The sequence below is a fragment of the Erithacus rubecula genome (assembly GCF_903797595.1).
Source record: "Erithacus rubecula genome assembly, chromosome: 13".
In the NCBI taxonomy this organism is placed as follows: Eukaryota; Metazoa; Chordata; class Aves; order Passeriformes; family Muscicapidae; genus Erithacus; species Erithacus rubecula.
This window is the reverse complement of record NC_136665.1, coordinates 1514681-1537833: the sequence shown is the minus strand read 5'-3', so window position 1 is coordinate 1537833 and position 23153 is coordinate 1514681. Positions and strand designations below refer to the sequence as shown.

At 44.2% G+C, this 23153-nt stretch overlaps 2 protein-coding genes across 7 annotated transcripts in view; one reads left to right on the top strand and one right to left on the bottom strand.

Moving 5' to 3' along the window:
- The window catches only part of LOC306807311 (uncharacterized protein), a 1031843-nt gene that overhangs the window by 286158 nt on the left and 722532 nt on the right, over window positions 1–23153 (top strand). The window lies entirely within an intron of this gene.
- The window catches only part of IQSEC1 (IQ motif and Sec7 domain ArfGEF 1), a 261481-nt gene that overhangs the window by 143287 nt on the left and 95041 nt on the right, over window positions 1–23153 (bottom strand). For 2 of the 6 annotated variants that reach the window (XM_079317372.1, XM_079317383.1), the window contains exon 3: window positions 6672–6758. The exons of 2 other annotated variants lie outside the window; for them this stretch is intronic. In XM_079317372.1, coding sequence (XP_079173498.1) covers window positions 6672–6758 — 87 coding nt within the window. Of the gene's footprint in view, window positions 1–6671; window positions 6759–14370; window positions 14917–23153 lie in introns of those variants that run through there. 2 more of the 6 variants (XM_079317382.1, XM_079317375.1) reach the window with 1 other exon arrangement.

Genomic DNA, 23153 nt, shown 5'->3' with positions numbered 1-23153 from the left:
CCTGGTTATTTTAGAGCCACAGGAAAGGTGTAACCAGCCAAGAGCCTTGTGGGCAGTGGGAGCTTGGACACCCATGGACACAATCTCATTTATCCAGCTGCAAGTTCATTCTTTCAGTGACAACCTCGTGCACAGCTTTGAGAGAAATATTTTCACTGCTGAGGCTGCAGAAGCCATGAGCAGTGATCTGGTGCTTGGGTTGATCCAAGCCTTGCACAGAGGCCAAGGAAAGGAGAAGCCAGAGCTCAAGGCAGCTGAGGATGGAAGCAGACATGGAGAGGGGATCAGAAATGTGCTGGCTCCTCAGAACCTGCACCCAGGAAAGGAAGAAGAGCTCATCTCTATGCAGAAACATCCATGAAATGTCACATTTGGTGTGAAACAAACTTTAGGCAGCCTAACAGAGACTCTCACAGCAGCTGCCCTCCCACCCCACATCTGGGAGAGAAAAAAAATCCCCCTGGGCTGTGCCCTCCACACCAGACAGCAACAAAACTCACACTACACCTCAGGACTTATGGTAGCGTTTATTTCAGCTGAAAATAAAGTGTGCACTGCAGGAATCTGTTTACACTGGGTGAGCTGGGCAGGAGGAGAGGAGGCAGGGCTCACACTGCAGCAGGGGTCCCACGGCAGTGGCAGCCAGGCACACAGAGAGGGAGGAGAGGAGATGGGCTCATGACTCTGGGCTCTGGAGCACTGACTGAGCCCAGCTGCGCTGTCATCTCGAGGATGGGCTACTAGACCCCGAAGGTGGACAGCAGAACTGGTGCAGGACATTATCTTCCCTGCCAAGGAAGGGGAGGGGGGGCAAGAAAGAAGAGAGACAGAGGAAGAGAATCACAGGGAACAGCATTAGGAAAATTCAGCTTGAAATCTGCTTGCTTTTGTTTTCAAATCCACAAATACTGTGAGTTGTTCCTAAGCACCGCCCATTAACCCATTTCCATCTCAGAGACAGGACCCTCCACGAAGGGAAGAACAGCCCAACCAGCCAAGGCCAGCACTGGTGACTTAAACCCTCAGAAAAACACTGCTTTGAAAGGGCCACTTCTGTTTCTCCCATTAGAAAAATTACATTAGGTAGTCATGTGCATACCCAGCCTAATGTGGCCATGGCCCCTTTATTTTTGCCACGCTCAGAACTTCCCACAGGTGTTTCCAGTGCCCACATTCTGCTGGAAGCGCAGAACAGATGCATACCCCTTCTGTGGGCAGCTCACACACACAAACCCTGGTGGCACCAGGTCTGCTCTCCACTCCCCCTCCCTCCCCAGGTGCAAGAAGAGCTCTGTCTCCAGGAGTTGCCAGCATCATGAATGGTGCCACGAGGCAGGAGCAGTTTGGAATACCCACATCTGTAATGCTAAAGTGCTTTATGGCAGGGAAGGAGATGCTGGCGTGGCAGGAGCTCCAGCGAGGCCACTTCTGAACCAGTGACACAACCACAAGGGGCTGCTCCCTTGAAAGTAAAGAACAGGCTAGAGGAGGAGGATGGAAAGGAACACAATGAAGGAAGAAAAACAAGAAAATCCCAAACCAAATTTCAGGCTGTCCTGCCAGCTCTCCTGACTGTGCTCAGGAACACAATCCACCATTTGCACTCCCTGCATCATGCAGGCATCAAGTGGAAAATTACAAGTTATTACTCTAATTATGCCAGCTTTCCTTTGCCATAGGGTATGAGCACAGATGCCTTATGTAATCAGCTGAACCTCACACTGACTTAAGGCAGGATTTGGTCTCAGTTTGGATCTGGTTTGCTCTGTCCATCTGCATCCTGCCTCTCTGAGCGACCTGCTGCTGATCTGAGCAATGCTGCTCTCACTCCTCTGCTCAGTTTGAAAATTAAAATACCATCAAGCTTTTACCATCTCTGCATATTCTAGAGAGTGCTGAGGTATACAGCTGGACAACTGCAGTTAGAAATTAGACTCCTATTCAACTTTTTTTGAGTAGAAAATGTCAATGAATAGTCATATCAGTAGTAGAAGGAGTTCTGAAGTGCAGCTCCTTCAGATATGTCTTCACCTGGGATTAAGCACTGACTGGAAGCTACCACAGGACCAGGGATTCTGCTGCAGGGTGGGGGATATCTCTAGAGGTGTTTGTAGGGAGGACACAAGAAGTATTTTGTGTCTCAGGGAAGAGTACAGTCCCCAGCAGTGGGAAAAAAGAAACTGAGAGGTGCAAAGTACATTTATATATACAGGGATATTTTTCATTTTGGGGGGATAAGCTATTTCCCAGTTTTCCCTGGCTGTGCTAGTGTGCAAGAATTCCCACTGTGCTCTTGAGAAGGGTTAAGGAAAACCAAACCACTCCAATAGATGATAGAAGCATCTGAAAGCTCAGCATGGTTGCAGGAGGAGCCTCTGTGTTAACCAGTTATGGTGGCAAAACAGCTCTAAGGCTCCCAGGGGCTCAGACAGAAAGAAATGGCACAATCAATCCTTCTATCATTGTCCACACAGTGGTTTGTGCATGTAAGCCAACATTACCTGGTGAAACAAAGATTCCACATTAAAATTTCACACAAGTACAGTATTTTCAGAATGATGGTTTTACCTCCCAGAGGTGCTGATTAAACATTAAGCAGGCAGAGACTGCAAGAAAATGATGGGATTTCTTTGGTACTATAAGATCCTTTGCATTATCATTTTGTTTTCACAGGTCTCACTGGGGAAAAAAAAAAGAAAAGAAAAGAAAAATCTCTAGCTTCACAATTTAAAATATGGTGTTTGGACATGATAAGGGCATCTAATTTGAGATTAGAATGATGGAAGGTAGAGTGGATGGGGACAGGAATGAGTGACAGCCAACATTTCATGCAAATCAGAAGGAGGAAATCACAGTTATGAATAAACACATCAGATGGAAAGATGCTCAGACATTAGTGGTAGGCAAATCTGTCCACAGTTGCAGTTTGCATTCATCAGCCTGTCCCATTCCCACACAGGGAGTGCAGACAGGAGCAGGGCTGGATGTCCCCAGCACGGGCTCTTCTGGATGTGAATTCTCCTGGGTGTGAGGTGCCTGCACAGGTGGGATGAGGCTCTGACTGAACTCTGCCTAAGGATTTGTCACAGAATCCCAGCCTGGCTTGGGCTGGACGGACCTTACAGCCCACCCAGTGCCACCCCTGCCATGGCAGGGACACCTCCCACTGTCCCATTGCTCCAGCCCCAGTGTCCAGCCTGGGACACTGCCAGGGATCCAGGGGCAGCCACAGCTGCTCTGGGCACCTATGCCAGGGCTCCCCACCCTCCCAGGGAGGAATTTCTTGCCCATACCTACTCTAAACCTACTGTCTGTCTGTCTGTTTAAAGCCATAGGAAGTGTGTTTAGAAAAAGCTGGGAACAAACTTCCTCAGACAAGGCACAGAGGAGATTAAATTCAATTCCCTTTTTATCTCTGAGCTTTGCTCAGCTCAGGTTCCAGCTCTGAGGTCTCTGAGATGATGATGCAGCTGCACCAAGCCACAGGCTCAGCAGCTGAAGTACAGGACTACCTGGATTTCTACTTCTGGAAGCCTCTCCAAGGTGTCCCACATCCCCTTTACTTTGCCCTTCACACCAGGTATAAAATCTGCATTCCAGTGATCTCCAACAATCCCAGAGCAGCTCCTGGAACATTCCAACCAGAGCCTGTTGTTTTCAAGGCTCTGCTCGGGAGGCAGGAAGGGGAAGGGAGGCAGAGAAGCCAAGCTACAGACATTGCTGGTCTATTTTTTAATTCCCAAACAGAAATACCCCAAAAAGAGCAAGGAGAGGAGGCATATGGGCTAACTGGAACCCAGACAAGTATCTAGCTGGAAGGACACGACACACTCAGGCTTCCCAAGACTTCCCCTGTATTAGGAGAATGCAAGATAACTTGTATTATTTCTGTCTCTTTTGAGCATTGTAAAATGAGTGAGGGATTACTGAAATAGATGCAGTTATTAAAAATGCATTATTTCCCTATTAACAACTCAAAACAGATGCCAAAGATCGTCTCGACTCGAAATAAAACTGCTGAAGTGAATAAAACATCCAGCAATTAGCCAACAGCAAATCAGAGATGCTCCAGATTTCACTGTAGTGCATTCATTAATTGCTTCTTTCAGAGCAAATTTAATTTTTAATTCTGGGCTACAAAATTAATCCCTCTGTGTATTTTCTAAATAAAGCCTCAAAACTGAAGCCAGACCAAAGCCTCCACGTCTGTTAGTTTTGTTTCTAATGATTTCTATTTATAAATTGATAAATGGGAAGACTAAAAGCTAAATTTAATACCATTAAGTGTATGTAGAAATGCAAAGCCCAATCCTGTTAGAGCTCTAGCAGCTCATTTTCATTCACAGCAATGGGATCCCCATGCACAGGTCCTGTACAAAAACAGGTGCATCATTTGCACTTGACTCAGAGATTGCAGTCATGGGGACAGCAGTTTGGACAGAACAACTTCAGAAATTGAAATTATGTGTACATCAAACCAATTCCTACCATGAGGGTGACTGTAACAGCCTGGCTCAGCACAGCAGGGACAGCACTAACACCACTCTGTAATTTGAAATTAAATTCTACGGACTACAATTGTCTGTTTTGAAGCTCTTATTTATTGTTCCCAAGAACAGACTGGGATGTGGGATGAAGGATAATTGGTGTTGGAAGGGGCTTGTGGAGGTGTGGACAGTGCAGTCCTTGCTCAGAGCAGGGCACTGAGCTGAGCCTGGCTGGGGACAGAGACCCCAATTCCTCTGCTGGCCTCTGTTCCAACGTCTGACCAAGCTCATGCTCAAATTCCCTCATCACTACCTTGTATTTGACTGGAATTTTCCTTACTGCAAATTGTTTTGGTTGCCTCCTGTCCCTGCACAGACTGGCTGCAGCTTTTCCATATCCTCCAGAGCCCCAGACTGTTCTGGGTTGGAAGGACCTTAAAGCCATGGGCAGGGACAGCCCCCCCTGTCCCTCCCAGCCCCAGTGTCCAGCCTGGCCTTGGGCACTTCCAGGGATCCAGGGGCTTCTCTGGGCACCCTGTGCTGGGGTTTGACAACTCTTCCAGTGAAGAATTTTTCTCTGGTGTCCACCCTGCCCTCCCCTGGCCCAGCCTGTCCCTGCTCCCTGGGAGCAGATCCCAAATCCCCCCTGGCTGTTCCTTCCTGCCAGGGAGTTGTGCAAGAGCCCCCCTGAGCCTGAACTTCCTTGAGAGCCAACAAGGTCAGGGATGGGCTCCTTCCCACCCCCCAGTCCTGAGCCAGCAGCTGAAAATCCCACAGCACACGTTGGGCACTCTGAGAACTGCACACCTTTGCACATCCAGAGCAGGGAATTCCTGTCTTCACTGCACAATAAAAACCAAACCTGAAGAAATCCAGATTTTTCAAGCATGAAGTTATGCTGCTCTAAGTTTTAATTCCAGAAGAAGTATTAGTGGTAAAAATAACACCCTGCATGGAGCAAGACACTGAGACATTCAAGGAACAGCTGGTTTTCCCATCACATCCCTACAGGAAGATCCTTAAAATTAAAGCACTATTAACTAAGGACATAGGAAAAACTAAAAGCCTCACTAAAAAGCAAGCAGGGAATCTAAGTTTTCCCCTCTGCTCCTCACCAAAGGAATATTGAGCTGTCTTACAACTCAACTATGGACTCACCACCACCAAAAAAAACCAAGGGCTCTGATGGGAGGGAAAAACCAAACACACAAACAGATGCTGCAACATAAACCAACAGGGTGAATCCAAGCATGCATGGTGAGAGGTAACTACAGGATGGAATATTCAAACCAGAAATATGTTTATGCATTTACAGATTTAGGATTCATTGTTTGCTTTTGTCTTTCCTTATCACCCGTGCAAAGTGATTTTGATTTTTCAGCACCAGGCTTCCAATATTTTGATATGAATATTATTCATGAGCTGGCAATTATCACTAAGCTGATTGCTAATAGCAGAAGTAAAAATTCAAGACAATATTTTCCATGGCATGCACAGGATTTTAACAGTTTTCACATTTCCAATGACTTAGACTAGCTGCCCTTTGATGCTTCTCTAAGATGTTGCAATAAACACTGGCACTGACAGTGAATTGTACTATGGGATGTAATTGCTGCTCTCCACATGTGATCAAAGAGAACACATAGTAAAGGAATCTCTGTTAAAAATCACATTTTGAGCTGGAAAACATGTATTTTTGATGTATTCAGGGCAGACTCTGCTTGGCATCGAGGGCCTGGATGTGTTCAAGGCTCCCTTATTACGTTTAAATCCAAGGCAGTGCTGAGCCCTGGGCAGGTCCATGCCTTTCACCTTCAGGGGGTTAAACAGGGGGATGAATTCCTCAGCTACTGGCATGGAATAGGCAGGGTGAAAAAAAAGTGTTGCTCAGAACAACACCAATATCCTCCATAAATTATATCAATATTCCAGCATATTTGTCATGTGAGAGCTAAGCCTGCAGCTCCCTTTTCACTGCAGTGACAGTTCTATTCACAGCTACCCTACAAGACATCAAAAATACTGGATATTTATTCCAATATTCTTGGGGTTTTTTTGTTTTTTGGTTTTTGTTTTTTTTTTTTTAATTTTAAAACTCAAGCAGCTATTGCTTTTCTGGTGTCAAATGGCAACATCAGGTGTCTGTCCAAAAAACAGCAGTGGGTGGAGCATGTCTACTCTTACCTGTACTCTGAGTGTGTGGCAGGGACAGCTAGCTGGGAATGGTACAATGGAGCTGGGCAGCAAAACTGGTGCAGAGTATTTAAAGACCTACGACACAAGGAAAAACACAGAGTCAAACCACCAGGTGTTGAGAAAGGGGCTTCTGAGGGGAAGGCAGGTGCTGATGGAATATTGGACACTCATGAGAACGGTGACTGAAATTTGAGGCACAGCTGTCAGTTCTGGATCCCAGGGGACAGAGGGGAAAAGTCCCAGGTTTTAAATGCACACATCAAAATGACGGTGGGGAGCTGTTGCAATGAAGAATCAGTCCAAGGTTTGTTGCAGGATTCAGGTCAAATGCCAATTCAAGGCTTGGGGTTTGCCTTGAAACACTGAGGGTTAAAATCCCTATGGAAATGGAGCTTGCACCTTACTCTGCACCAGTCAGGCTGTTCATGGAATTAATGCACAGTGCTCTGAATGAGGAGGGAGAATGCAATGGACATGGACGGAAAGCTTTCTTCAAGCCCAGCAATTACAAACATATTGCAAAATAAAGCATTTGAAAATGTGAAAGAACCCAAGTTTCACCTGTGTTTCAAACAATACTCAGAACTGTGCAATAGCAGTTTAATTGCTATCATTTGTTCTAAGCCTAGGGAAAAAAACCAAAAAACCGATTTACTGCACAAAGATATTTTGCACCCCAGATCATTAGATTGGTATTGTTTCACTAAAACAAAGAGAAGTCACAAAAAACAGATAAGGGGCCACATCTGAAGGAAAGCTTGGGAAATCTTTAAACACCACACAGCAAATGTCCCTGGTGTTTGTGCCAGGAAACATTAAACAAGGCTCAGCACAGCAAGTCCTCCACAATAAATCTACCTAATCAAATTTCTCAGGACACAGCATTCTTCTAGGAAATAATAAAAAAATAATCAATATCTCCTAGCTCTGTGAGTGGGCACCTGTGGAAGAGGGAACCATTAAATTGAAAATCCTCATTCAACTTGTGAGCATCCAATCTGGCAGTCAGCAGAGGGTGCATGTGTGTTTTGGGGAACACAAATGCACTTTTTAATCCCCCATCTTTCTCTTGGTATTTTGACAGAACTCTCAGAAGACTGATGTTGATTATTCTGCACCCCTGAGGCTTAAAGTGAATGCAGTGAGGTCACTTTCCTATGAGATCAAACAGAGTGGTCAAGCAAAAAGAAGTCAGGCTTTACTCAGGAAGGAGTAAGTTACTAATCCCCAGGGAAAAAGACAAAGTCAGCCTGTTCTGATTCCTGCTGCCAACACTGTGTTGGGCCAGGATCAGCTGGATTTTCTGTTTAAAGGTGGAAACTCCTGTGAAACACTCGAGCTTTTGGAATTACAGCCCAACCCAGACAAGGCACCTCCCCAGCATGGGATGTGCCCTGCTAACACCTCCCAGGGCACAGGTACTCATGGGGGCACCTTCAAACCCCTTGGAAAGACAAAAAATTCAAAAGAACAGCACTGAAAATGTTGATGGGCCATATCAAAGCAGCCAGGACATGCCAAAGCTGGATTTTCTGGCAGGAAAAACAGACAGTATTGCACACAAGTTGCTCTGTCCTGGGCCAGCAGGCTGTGATGCAGGGCTCAAGTCTCAAACTGCTCCCTTGGCACACCTGCTTTGTCCAGCAGAAGCAAAAGAAGGAAATCAGTAGGAGACCAAAACAGTAGGAGAATGTTCCAGATTCCATTCCCACCACTGTTTTTTTTTTTTCCTCACACAGATCTCTTTCTTCAGAGAATTAACCAGTGAAATATGAAAGAATATGGAAGAATCTCTCTGGATTCAGCTCTGCTCAACAAATCTTTTTGAACAGAGCTTGCTCCTGGCTCTTCCAAAAGGATTCTGCCCACAAGGCTCAGGCTCTTCACCCCCTGACTGATACTAATTCTGCCCAAAGCAGTGGGGTAAATCTGCTGATGCAATTTAAGATTCATATGTGGCATTTTGTGCCTTCAATCACCTACCAAAACAGCACTTGCAATCATTTACCCCTCTGCAATATGCCACAGAATGTTTAAGGTTCAAATCACCTTTTTTTTTTTTAATTTTTTTTGCTTGGTTGGAGTTTTAATTACTTTTAAAACTTCATAGCTATATGTTGCAATCAGCCTTCAACACAAATTTGCATTCAAGCTAGAATTCATTTACTGATTTTTAACACTTATAGACATCAGAAGAAACCCATTTCAGTCATTTGGAGAAGAATTAATCACTTCTCCTGTTCACAGTCTCACAGATACTCAGCCCTGTGAAGATTAGTTCCACATCTGTAGCTGATGTTCTTCAGAGGATGATTTAGGATTATAAAGGGAGCACAGGGACTTCAGCACCAGCACAAGACAAAGGACTGAAGTGACAAATGCTGCTTCTGCTCATTTCAGTTTCTGGCCCAGGGCAGTGAAGTTTGACCATTCCCATTTCCAGGCCAAGTTCCTTCCAGCTCTCCCGTTGTGGGAGCAGCTCCTTGTGAATCCCTACACGAGGTTCTTGTGAGAGCAAGAAAAACCAGAGCTGAATCTGACCCCAGCCCTCACGATCTCCTTCCCCAAGAACAGGAGAAACCCAGCTCCTCCTGGAGCACACAGACCCTGTGCCTCTCACCCCAGGGCAAATCCCATTATGTTTGCCATTAGAATCCACTTATTTTAAACAGCACTTTCCTGTCCACCAGCAAACAGAAATGGCCATTCTTTTTAATCTTCTGGTTTCAGAGCTTTGCTCAGATGTACAAATAAAAAGAAATAGATTACTGGTCATCACATCAAGCCACAACTTTTTTTTTTTTTTTTTTTTTTTTTTTCATTTTCTCTTGCAATCCCCAACAAGCCTCCCAAACTCAGCAGACAATTTTCTCAATATTTCTTTTAAGCAACCTGGGAGAACAGAGCACGAGGCCATTAGCCTGGAATTGCTTTTGCTCTAACAGCTATTCCTGTGCTGGGAGCCAGCAGATGCTCCTGGCAGGACTGGAAGCCTGGAGGCAGCTTGTCCCCTCTCCCTGCACAGGACACCCACCCAGCCTTGCTTATTCTGCTGCTGCTGAATTTTCAGCAATGCAAACCTGTGAGCTGGTCAGAATTATAAAACCATCACTGCCTGAGAGCTTCTTTCTACAGGAGCTTCTAAACAGAAAGCCTGAGACTGAGGGGAATTGGAGCAGGAGCACAGCTGGAAGGATCCTGTCTGGAGTTAATGATGTGGCAGATGAGAGGAGCTGCTCAGAACCTTCAGTGCCCTTTGCTGCTGCCCTCTCCCAGAGCCACGACTTCATTCACCGTTCCTCCTCTGCTCTCAAACAACAATCTGTTCCACTCCATCTGCCAGGATTCTTCCCTTTCTGCTGGCACATTTCTCCATAAAGTGCATGTTGCAATGAATATGTGGAGAAAGTAATCCCAGCCCAGGCTGTTGTCCTGCCTCGGATACCTGTGAGCATCCATCCTTCTAAAATCAGCCTGGGACAGAAGGAGGGGCACAAATTCATCCCCTATTTCAGCCCATTCACTCCATGTCAGCTGAGGTAGCCAAGAATGGTTTGGTTGGTTGGAACTATTAACAGGAATATTTGCATTTTTTCCTGTTGAAGAGTAACATTATTTTACAAGTTGAATTTTTCTTTCTCATGTTGATCCAGAGTTATGGAAACAACTGAGATTAGAAGACTGTAGTTAAAAACTAATAAAGTCTGTCCTGCTCTTGTTTAATAAATCTAACCATTACTTCCATGAGGAACAACATTTGAAATATAATCAAAAGGATATAATCAAACAGGTGATGAACAGTAAAAGTCATAATAATATGGACTCACATCAACTCCAGCTAAATGCTTGCTAATTAACAAGTTTATTAACCTGCTAGAAGGGCTTCTGGAATGAAAACTCTGACCCAGGCCACAGGACAACTTTTTGGAAAGCAGAGAAAGCAGCAGGGTGCTTTTCATGGCAGCTCCCATTGTCCCAGCCCAGGTGTGACTGCAGCTGTCTGTGCTGTGGCACCTCAAGGTGACATTCCCATTTCCAAGAACAAATTCCTACTGTTCTTTGCCCAAAACACACAGGGCAGTAGGGTTTTGGCTTTTGAAGCAGCACTGAGAAATCTTTTCTCCTATTTTCCTTTTTTTCCTATTCATTTCACCCCACTGCATGTCCAGCAGTCTGCAGCCAACACCTCAAGGAGAGGCTGTGGTGGCACACAGAAAATATTATGGTTTTTTTTTCACAGTGTTGCTATTAATTAATTTCCTGGCACACACTCTTTTGGATGGCAGCCCCACAACATTAAATGCTGCTATTGTTTTTATGGTTGCATACATAAAAACCTTCCAGCTCTCAGCAGAGACCACCACACGCTGCAGGAGAACCACAACTCCTCCCTTCACTCCCTGTGCACAAAATGGCTCTTTGGGCACAATTTCTTGGACAACAAACCCCAGGGAGGCATCAGGACAGCTCCTGGCAGGTAAACACCAGAGTAATTACTCTGCACAGACTTTGAGAGTCAAAAAACCACCCACATATCACAAACAGCAGAGTCACATGTTGCAGAGCTGCTCTGCTGGCGTCTCCTTCCATTTCTGCCTCCCCTTCCATGCAATAGGCAGAAGCTGGTTAAAAGCATTCTAGAATTCCTTTCCTCTTCACAGAAATGCAAGATGTTTTCACCAGCTACAAGAATGCTCAGTAAAACCTGCAGTTCCAAACCAGCAGCACACACAGTCCAGAGTACAGACCACTGGATTTTGTTCCAGAATTCATCAAATTTGGCTGTCATCACAATGATTTGAGAGCAGCATTTGTACACGGCGCAGCAGAAGAGCAGACTGGGAGTTCTTGTTTGGAATAATGCTTCCCTTTGTGCATTCCCAACTCAAGTGCCCACAGCTGGATTTTTCAATGGAATCATCAGGCACACACTCACTGACCTCTCCTCCATCAAAAGGCCTGCAAATAATTATCATCTCCTGGGAGAATGGAGCCACGACAGGCCCAGCATACTAAACAAGGAACAGCCATTATTTTGTGTAGAACACAACACTTACTAACATCACAGAGAATTATAAATAATTAATATAAACTTTTTTTTTGGTTTCATGAAAATGCAGTACCAGCCTACACAAACAGGCAGGAGGGATCCACCTGCATCTCTGCTCAGTTTGCTCCAATCCTGGGTTAGCTGGAACTAGGGTGAATTTAATTAAGACTATTAATATGCTGACACTTATAATTAGAAAAAATGCCTTTTTACGTCTTACTAGAACCTCATCTATGGTGCAGGGAGATGTAGAATAATTCACAGGACTCATGAGATGCATTTGTGTCACTTGTGCTTACTTGAGCTGTCAAAATTTGTAGAAAAGACCCCACACAGTCCAAACCCAGAAATTAAGAGCACAGAGACATGAAAGAAGGAAAATATCTTTTAGGTTAAAACAGAGAGTGGATATATTCACCAGATCTTTTCTCATCATTAAATCAGGTCCCAAAAATCCTCAAGAAACTGCAACTCCCATTGCAGAGCACAGCCACGTTTATAATCTCACAGAGCAATGACCACAGCAAACCCACAGCTGAGCAGTGCCAGTTATACATATTGGATTTGCAGCTGATGAAAGAGGCAAAATAGCAAAGCACAAAGGATGAAATTACCCAGATACAGTGTGAGAGATTTACAGCAAGGCAAATCCTGTTACTTAAAACAATGCTCCAGTGACATATGTTCTATTCAGTGCAGCAGCTGAAAAAAAACCATACTTTCACTAATCCAAGCAGAGTGACACTGGTGTTCAGCTTTTTTAAAGAACAGCAACAACCAGACTTTCTACACTTTAAGATGAAAAAATATATTTTTATCTTAAATGGTACTTCCAATGGCAAAGACCTTTGGCATATATATATTACAAAAACATTGACAGAGTTATTATATGTAAGATTTAATCTGAAAATTTACTCAAGCATTGAAGAATTGGTGTGTAACAGTTTAATATACATTTTCAGTATTGAGAACCCTTAGTTTTAAAGAACATAAAGATTTTCTATATACATGTGTACTTAAGAGTTAAGTTCTTAAAGAAAAACCCCAGCTTACATTTTCCTTTTTCCAATAATCAGCATCAGCTCTCTTACACAGGAGTTAAAACACAGAATTATAGTAGGAGGCAGAATCCACATCTTGTTTTCTACAGCAACGTGCTGAGGTGGGTACAAGATACCAGAAGTGTAAGCAGCAAAACAGAAAATCCTCCACAAGATGGGTCTATAAATAAGACTGCAACCTCACTGTTAAAGACAGCAACATACAGGGATTAAATATCCCTTTCCCCACATTATAAACACTGCATGAAATCCATTTCCTGCTGAGAGTTACAGAATCCCCAAATCCCAGGACCCAAATTAAAATGGAGTCCAACACAACCAGAACTGTTCTCCCATGGATAAACACACAGTAGGATGTTCCAGGCTGATTCATGCACACCTGGAAGGGTGCAACCTGTTCTCCAAGTTTACTTTTCTCATTTCAACTTCCTACAAAAGGCTCTGCATTTATTTTGATTTTAAAACATTTCAACTTAAGCATTCACCCCTGCAGCACAACACAAAAAGCTCAAGAAAACTTTAAGACAGATTCTAATATTCTTCTGCTATTCTGTCTGAGAAGTTGGGTTTTGAATGGTTTTATTTACTCTGCCTGTGTGTGGATGGTGCTGCTGAACATGGAGCAGATTTACTCAGATCAGGGCACTCAGAAAGACTGTTAAAATAATGGAAAGGGCTGGGGATGACAATTACATGTGTTTCATGCAGGACCCTCTGGAAACCCCAAATTTAACCCTAAAGGGAGTGGATGGTTAACCAGGGTTCAGAACTGTTCAGAGGTACAGCCAAGCTCCTGGACTGGGAGTGAGGACAAATCCAAGGGCCCATCCCTGCCTGGTTTGTGCCTGTTTTGGAGCAAACCACCTGTGTGTTCCATCCATTCCTCCTTTTGGAGCAAACCACCTGTGTGTTCCATCCATCCCAGCACCAGCATCATCCTCCAGAGTGGCCAAGCCCTGAGCCCCAAGCCATGGGCTCAGCTCCCACCAGGAGCTGCTCAGCCCACAGGAGAATCAGCTCCTGTGTCTGCCCTCAACCCTCCAGAAACTGCTCCAGGGAATAATAATCAATGAATGCACCTTTATGTTTTGATCAGCACAGACATAATGACAAAATCACAGTGATGTTTTGCCTCCTCAATATGACACTGCTCAAGGCACGTCCTGCTGTTTGTATTTCTGTGCTGAAAAGACAGATTGCACTTTAATATGACAAAGCATTCGAACAAAATGGAAGAGAGATCCTTGACTCATCACAGACAGAATTCCTAGCACCCTGCATTGCTGCTTGGATGCAAAGTGAAGAGTTTCCTAATTTTTTTTTTCCCTTCTAAACACAGACTACTCACTATCTTATGCTGTATTTTGAAATACTTATATGCACAATCATCATCATCATCATCATCTAAACATGCTTAATATACAGAGCATTCATCTGCCAAAAAAAGGTAACACCCTAAAAATGGTTCATGGAAAGAAACCTACCCAACAATAAACTGATCACTACTCCCACTTCTGGAATCCTCAACACAGAAATCAGAGACGCGACGACAGATGAAGAAGGAAAAGGTACTCACAAATAACACCTTCTGCAAGCCATCCTTGAATGGGGGGTGGCCTTGGTATTTTTATTTTCTTTCACGCAAGCTGAGGTAGAAAAACTCTTTTTCAAGGAAAAAAAAAATTGCAAAAAAAAAAAAAATCACATTCACAGCTTTTGCACGTTCATTCAGGCTCAGCCACGGTGGAACATCACGGATAAGTCAGCTGGTGATGTAACCAGCATCAAACACTGCATCAGATAAACCCAAAGGCTCTACAGGGTTATATTTTGCAAAGCCAAAAGGTTTTTCCCAGAGAGGAGGTTTAGCAAGCATTAACCAGCCACGCTGTCCTTACATTCCTGGTGGGCTCGCTTTCTGCTTCCAGAAAAAGTCCCAAAGCTGTATTTATTATTCAACTTCATCACCAGGAAGAAACAATATGCTTTCTCATTTGATATTGAGACGGAAATATCCAAGCACCAAATGTTGCATTTTCGAATGCACCATCTCTGCCTGCTCACTGTAGTACAGTCCAAACCAAGAAAAGGCCATTGGTCCTTTTATCTCCATGGAAACAGCAGCATCTGTGAAGATGAACGTATTCCCTCCTCACTGCAAAGTCAATTTATAGTCACATACTATGACATAAACTGATAAGACAGCAAAGCTAATCAGCAACTAGGAGACACAGCAACCTAAACACGGGATTAAGCTCTTGCTCAGGAGAATATTCCTCTGTGTGCAGCATTTCTCCTGTGAAAACTGCAGAATTAAGAAGCAAATCAAGCTGTTCCTGTGAGCTGCTGCAGGCTGGGGATTTGTGAACTTCCCACTTTGGCTAAGGAGGAGAGTGGCTGAATATTTTATACAGTCAGCTTCTGGCTTGAATCTCCAGTGATATCCTACTAAAAGGGAGGAGATGTAAACAAAGTTGCTCTTTGCAAAAAAAATTACTGAAGAATTATTACTCCAGCATCACCTTTTCTCTGCAGGAGAGCTGTCATCTTTAACAGCAACAGCAGAGTGAGAAGTTTCATAACTCGACAGGCGACTGCCTCCCCATCTCCCCCCTGTCTGGCACCACCAGTGGTGCAAACACTTCAGCACCATCCTGCCTGTGCTCTGTGAGCCTCCTCTCCAGGGAAATGATCATTCTTGCAGGCCTGATGAGTCACCTCTACTTGATTTTATTCGGTGGTACTTTGTAAAAGAGAAAACCAAAAGAAAAACGAGACCAAGGGACCCCACAGAGTACAAAAATGTGATTTTTCCCTCCCCCCCACCTGCATCCTGCCCAGCTCTGCTGCTCAGCACTCAGCCCTGACGTTCCCAAGCCAAGCTTCCTCCCTTCCTTCATGAATCAATATAATGACCATCTGCTCACATTATTAAGTTAAATATACACCAGAACACACTGATGAGGGCAGCTCATTTGCCATGGTCAAGTGACCAGCTCCATGGCCAGTTGTCCCATTTCCAGAGGGACAGGGAGCAGTGGGCAGCCAAATCCTACTGATGCACCTGCACAGCTCCTAGGGCTCAAGGGGAGCAGGAACTGACACAGAGGCTGCAAAACTTAAATAAAATTTAAAAAGAAAGGGGAGGAGGAAGGAGATCTTGGGTCCAAACTGATTTGCAAATGAATTAGGGTGACCTAATTGCAACCTCATTGTACCTGAAGGAGCCAACAAGGAAGATGGAGAGGAACTATTTTAAAGGGTCTGGGACAACAGGACAAAGGGGAATGGCTTCAGACTGACAGAGGGTAGGGAGAGATGGGATATTGGGAAGGAACTCCACCCTGGGAGGGTGAGGAGGCCCTGGCACAGCTGTGGCTGCCCCTGGATCCCTGGCAGTGCCCAGGCCAGGCTGGATGGAGCCTGGGGCAGTGGAAGCTGTCCCTGCCGATGGCAGGGGGTGAAACAAGGTGATTTGTAAGGTCCCTTCCAACCCAAACCAAACCATCCCTGATTCCATGATTCTGTCTAGCAGAGGTGCACTTTGGTTTACAAATGTAAATTTTATGATAATTTGTAGAACTGTCAGAGCTGCCACAGCCCTCAAGTCACATCAGCATGTGCTGGAGCCATGGAATGCAACAAGAAACCAGAGGGGAAGCAAAGGCCCCAAAATCCCCCATTCCCCCATACAATTGGCCTGTAGGGCTGGGATCCAGCATCAACAGGTGCTCCAACAGGATCCATCCCACAAAAACTACAATGAAATAAATGTGCTCTTGATGGGGTGCTGCCCCAACCCAGCAGAGTGAGCTCCAGGGAATCCAGCCTGGGCTGGCCATTCCCAAACATCCTGGGTTCCAAAACCTTCCCTGAGAGCTTGATCCTGGAATTCCAACCCACATGGGCTCATGGCACAGCTCAGGCTCCTGAGCAAAGTGTCCCCATGTCACACTGGAGGCCTGGACTGGAGCATCCATACCTTAAACACAGCTGTGCCACCCTCAGAGGCACTGACATGATCACAGGTCTCTGTCAGCTTGGAAAGCTGAATTATCTTTTGCACAAATTAAGATAATTCAGAGAAATACAGATTTAGATGAGTGGTTTTTTTCCTGCTGCATGGCCTAAAGGTATCTTGCCTTCCAGGGAAGCTTTATAATGATTCAAATACTGCTTCATTTTTAGCAGATACTAAATACAGAGCACTGGAAAAGTACAATTTGAAAAGGTGCTTGTGTGTCCTGAATTGCATGTCACAGCCACCAATACATCACATAAATGATAAATGCCTGCTAAGGGAACAACACCATTCCATAAAGAATCCCATAAAACAGCTTTCCAAGCTATTGCAAGGTCAAGTAGCTCAATCACCAGTGGCATATGAGGAAGAGAATATACAGGCTTGGCAGCTTGGTGCATTCTTCTGGTTCTAATTCCAGTTTCTGCAGGTGTCTGACAGTGTCTGGGTCAAATGAAAAGTGAGGAATGACCCAGCTATTCAGAAAGGTGCTCCCTGGATGAAAATCAATCCAGGTCAAGGAGGACAGGATAATAGGAAGCTTTTCAGTGCATGGCATTGTTGATTCAGACAAGCTTTCAATTCAGTTCTAGTTTTTAGGTTGGTGTGCCTGGATAAAATAACTGAGGAAACAACAATCTGGCTCTAAACTCACCTCAGCTCCACAGTTTTATTAAAGAAAATGGACTCATTTGCATGATTTCTGTTAAACACTGGTTTAGCCAACATACCTTCAGTTCAGTCTCCCCCAGCTCTCCCCTGGAACAATGGGAGTTGGGCTGATGAGTAAGTGTGGGATAAAGTCTGCCCACATCAGTGTCTTAGCAGAATGAAGTCAAACGTTTCACAATTGATTGAATACTACAAAGTGAGGAGTTAGTAACTGCACAGAATGTTTAGCCTTAGCTTTTAACTTTAAAAAGTCTTTTCTTTGTCATAAAAATGCAGTAAGTAGGGCAGAGCTGGGGACTCTGGAGCTGAGTCCTCCCCAGCACTACAAAGTCAGCTCAGCAAGACATTGTAAAGTCACTTGATGTCACTGTGTGAAAAGAACTGGACAAAAAAATGCCCAAGTCATTATCCTAACCACTGCAGAACCTGGAAGTATTAAAGACAAGGACTCTGATCCCACTGAAGTGCCTGGGAAGAAGTGCAGCACGGCCAGGCTGTCACAATAAATGTCCAGTGGTGCTGAGTGCTCTGAACACTGATGACCTGCCAGCAGCAGTGACCTGCACAGCCACAGAACTAGCTGTCCCCAAAACCCAGTTTCCTCTGCTGAGATTCCTGTTCTGTCCATAGCTGTGAGAACAAACAGGCAATACCAAACACAGCACATCATCTGCTTGGAATGAGGGCCTGAACTATCTTCAAGGTTTTGAGGCAGACTGTCAAGCAAAGCCATTTGTTACCAGTTATTGTGTTTTTATGTTTATTATTAGCATGTTGGTCTCTGCAGGATTTAGTAGTTTCACTACTGAGTCATTCTAGAAAGCCAGAGCAAAGGCAGTTTGTGGCTGAAGTTCTGGGTGACAAAGGACACATCCCTGCCCCTGCCCAGGAGGTCCCAGACCATCTACCCAAACACAAGATGAATGCTCAGCTTCTCCTCCCTACTCCTGCCTCACTCATCCCAAAATAAAACTTCACCCTGCCTGGTCCTGACACAGCTCCCAGATTTTGTTATTTTGAGTTTAGGAAGCAGAAGTGACTCCATGAACATGCCCTCAGGTATGGACATACACAGGACACAAAGCTGCCCACCATGGTGCTCACATAAGCACCTTGGGACCTTTTATAGCAAAATCTTCCACTACAGGCTAAAAACTCCCACATATTGACTTTCCCATCTGAGGCTGAGCTATGTCATGGAGCAACCTGGCCTGGTGAAAGCTGTCCCTGCCCATGGCAGGGTGAGACTGGATTGGCTTTAACATCCCTGCAGCCCAAACCATTCCATGAGTCTGGAATCCTGTGGAGGCTCCAGGCAGCTCCTGGAGCAAGGCTGCCACAGGGATCCACATCCCATCTGTGGCCCCTCCCCATCAGGACTGGTTCCACCCCCCTGAGCCCCAGTTATGTAATTATACACTGCTTATTTCTCTGGGCACTTGTACTTCTAATGCACAAAATGTGTCTCAGAGTAAGAGTGAGAACCCCAAGGGCAGCAACAGAGATGTTGATGCTTGGGATGTGATGGGAAGGATCCAGCTCCTGCTCCCTTCCCTGCAGGCATATGTGCCCCTCCATGGAACATTCACTGGCTATTACTGCACTGATAAAATATTGAAACTCTGAGCAAAAGTAAACAGTTGTAGAAGAACTGCCAAAAACATGTCAGGCCAGAATACAGTATTTTCATTTTCAATCACATTTTGAAATATTTCTCATGAGCATTTGTAGTGCTGTCTGAAGCCTCTGAATAATTTTTTCCTACTGTTTATTTTAGCAAGATGCCCCAAAGCTTTCACTGGAAGCTGCTTCTAATTTTCAGCCTGGTTGTTACTGATGAGCTGATACACATTTGCTTGTGTTGAATTTCCTCTGCAATAATTTTATCTCTGAATGTTCTGAGCTTTATATAGATGCTAAATGCATTTATCTATTATATCTTATATCTTACATACTTTCCATTTACCCTTAATATAGTTAGAAGTAGTTATTAAATCTACTCCTTGACCAAAATGAGGCCTCAGCTAAGCATCATTCACTGGTTGCTGAGTGAATTTTACTGTCTCTCATCACACACAAATAAAAAATCCCTTGCAAGTATTAAACAATGCTGGCAGCAGTTAGAGTTGTGGAAAAATCTGAGTGTTATCACTCACAATAAATCCTTTCTCAGCTTTTTCCCTGACATTACTATTAAAACATCCTTTGTTTCCTGCTAAACAACTTGAGCCCCAAGTAACACACTGCTTCCTTTTAAGCTACACTTCAGAACTCTGCTAAAACAAGACTCTAAACAAGTATTTATATTTCCTCCCATCATGCAGAACAACTGCTTTTAAAAGGAAGCCTTAAAAAACAAAAATCTTTCCCACCCAAATTCAAATAATTTTGCAGCCTTCAGCCAGCCCTACCACAAACTTCCACTGAAAAGGCTAAAATGCTTTGTATTAAGTGATCACCTTAAAAAAATTTCTCTGGTAAGACTTGCAGCTCTCAGACTCTTTTTGGCACCTCTGGTTTGTGCAGCTTTGCCCTGTTCCTGGTCATCCAAGGTCCTCCAGCTCCCTTGCACTGCACTTGACTCTGGAGAAAGGATCACCCTTTGAACAGACTTCTCAATTAAGAAATTCGTACATTTTAAGGTGCAATATTGAACTCTCACCTTCTGGAGGCCTTTAGTACATTGGGTACTTAGTACACTGCCCCTTCACTGGGTAATACCTTAACTGTCCTAAACTTAAAGGTGTCCCACAGATTTGTTTTCTCCAAGATATTTGGTTCCCTGGCAATGGCAGGAGGTGGAATAAGGTGGGCTTAAGGTCCTTTCCAACCCAAACCAGTCCGGGATTCCATGAAAACACCAAGAGCAGAGAACAAACACTGGAAGTATAAACTTCCAGTTTGTGCATGACAGAGCAATAAAATATTGAGGAAAAATCCAGGACTGGAGTGTTTCAGACACAGGCAGTGCCAGCAGCAGCAGGAATCCCTGGAACACAGCCTGGGGACAAGGAGCCAGGACAGGGTTTGGGCCAGTGGGCACCTGGCTGCTGTAAAACCCCACTGCAATGGGGGCTGGGAGCAATCCTGCTTCTGCAAGTCTGGGAAAGGTTTTTAATTGCTTGAGTTAATCTTGCATCTATTCCTTCCCCTACTCATCACAAAGTACAAGATATTTGTTGAGATTCATTCCTTCATCCTCTGGACAATGGTGCAGAAAATGCAAAAAAAAAAAAAAAATTAATTAACGCTTGCTCATCTCCTGCTCTCTCAGTGAAGCCATATCTGCCACCAGAAGAGGTTTTACAAACATTAGCCAATTAATGGGCAGTGTAATCATTAATCACTGCAGAAGAGGTAAGAGAAGTCTCTAGCCCAGGGTACCTCATGGCACTGACACTGCAGATGCTTTTATCCTTTAATGTGTTTTTCTGACCTAACCCAGAATTACAAAGTCATTTACCCAACAATTAGCTAAGCCAGAAAAGCAGTCAACTGGGCTGCAAATGGATAAAAGAAGTTCAGAAGTGTTTCCTACATCCTTGGTGCATATTAATCATGTATTTTATTCCTAGCTTTAAACTCTGACTGCAGCTGCTGTTCAATGGGTCTTACATAACACACCAACATTAAATTTATTTGTTTCATCTTTTCTACATAAAAATAAGCTGGGATTTTATGATTATTCCTTTGCATTTATTTTCTGTGAAGGCATTTTAACTATTTTGTCCTTAATTGTTGCAATAAAAATCCATCTTAAGCATTTTAGATGAAGCAAAAGCCACAAATTAACGATCATTAAATTATTTTGGCAACCAGACTCATGGCAGATTCCACAATAAGAGACTGAAACTCCATTTTAGCAACAAGACTAGCTGGAATATTTGTGCCAGAATTATTAGCTAGATGCTCAGCAGATCAATTTTATTAATTAAACAGGCAAGACTGAAGACAACTGATGTCAATAAATCTGTCAATATGTTAATGCAGGCACCAGTGCCACCTCTCTCCACAGGGTAAATACAAACCAAACCCCAGCTGCATATTCCATGGATGCAGTGCTGACTGGAGCAGGAAGTTATCATGGAATTTAATATCCTACAAGCTTCCAGGAGAATATGAGGATGAGATAAAGAAATCCCAGCTGAGGTCTCAAGTCACCTGGTTCCCATGCCCCAAGGGAAACCTCTAAGTCATGTATTTGCTGTATATGTTTTCAAAATGTATTTTAAACTTAGAGGAAGGTCAGCAAAGGGCTTTTCTGAAATGTTCAGCAGCTCCTAAAACATGGGGTGACTCCAGTTTGGTGCTGTTTGCTGATGGAGGGTCATCAAGTCAGTAATTTCAGGTAAGAACTTTTCAGAGGTGGAAGAGACCTTAAAGCCTATCCAGTTCCATTGTGGGCAGTGGCACTTTCCAGTGTCCCAGGTGGCTCCAACCCAGCCACTTCCAGAGATCCAGGGGCAGCCACAGCTTCTCTGTGCAGTGAGGAATGAATTTCAGTGCTGGAGGAATGCAGGAAGAGAACAGCTCACAGAAAGGCTGCACTTGAAGTTAAAATTTACAGAAGGAGAGCAATGGATATCCAAAGGGGTTTTCTCAGGAGAAAAACCTTGTCAATCAATACATGACACACACATAGAACCTGTGTGATGGGCAAGAGAACCTCTGGAGCAGATGCACATGGAAAAGCATCTGGAATAGTCTCCTCATCTGTTACCTGCAGAAAAAGCAGGGGACAGACACTCCACAGCTGAATCTGCTAGATCTGCAGAGAAGACATAAGACAGGAACTTTTCCATAGCCCTAAGACAATGGAAGCTTCAAAACCCCCACTTGTATTGCCTGAAACACTCAAAAGCACCAATATTTAATGTATGCTCCCAGTGCCTGCATTCTCCTGCAGGCTGAGTGATTTGAGATGAGTCAGCTGAACACGAGAATCCAAACACTATGAGCCTGAGCACGTGCTGCTGAGGGCTGCAACAACAAACCCACAGCACTCTGCTTTGAGACATCCATCCCAACACCTTTCCCCCAGAGCCCAGCCCACAGCCAGCACAGCAGCACGCCAGGCTGCCTCCTCTCCCTGCCACCCTGCTCCTCTGGGGACACAGAGCTCACCCTCTACTTCACTGGAGACAACAGCAGCCCATGCTTAATACAGCTCAAATCTAAAGGAATTTAAGTCTCAAAGTTTCTTTCTTTCCACCAGCATTTCTCCACTGCACACTAACACATTTTTTAAAAATTATTTAAATTATTAAACCCTTTTGGCTCCAAATTATACAGAACTGTGGGCACTGTTGGAATATTTTGGGTTTTCCCACTCTGGTAGGGGATTCCCTTTGCCAACCCTCTTGCTCTTCTCCAACTTCTGTTCATTTTTATAATGCAAGTTACAATTGGGATAAAGTCTTCATGCAAACCACAACTCCCAGCACTACCTAAAACATCATTAGTTTTTTCCACTAGAACTTTTCAGTTCTATTCAATTATTTAATAATAATTTTAATATAAGTTTAACAATAAGTTTAGCTTAAACCAAGCAGGTAGATGTTGGTGCTGGTTCTCTGGAGCTTCTAATACAGAATTAGGAGGGCAGGAAGAGAGCTCCAAGATCAAGTCCAACCTTTGACCCAAAACCCCATGCCCACTAAGCCACA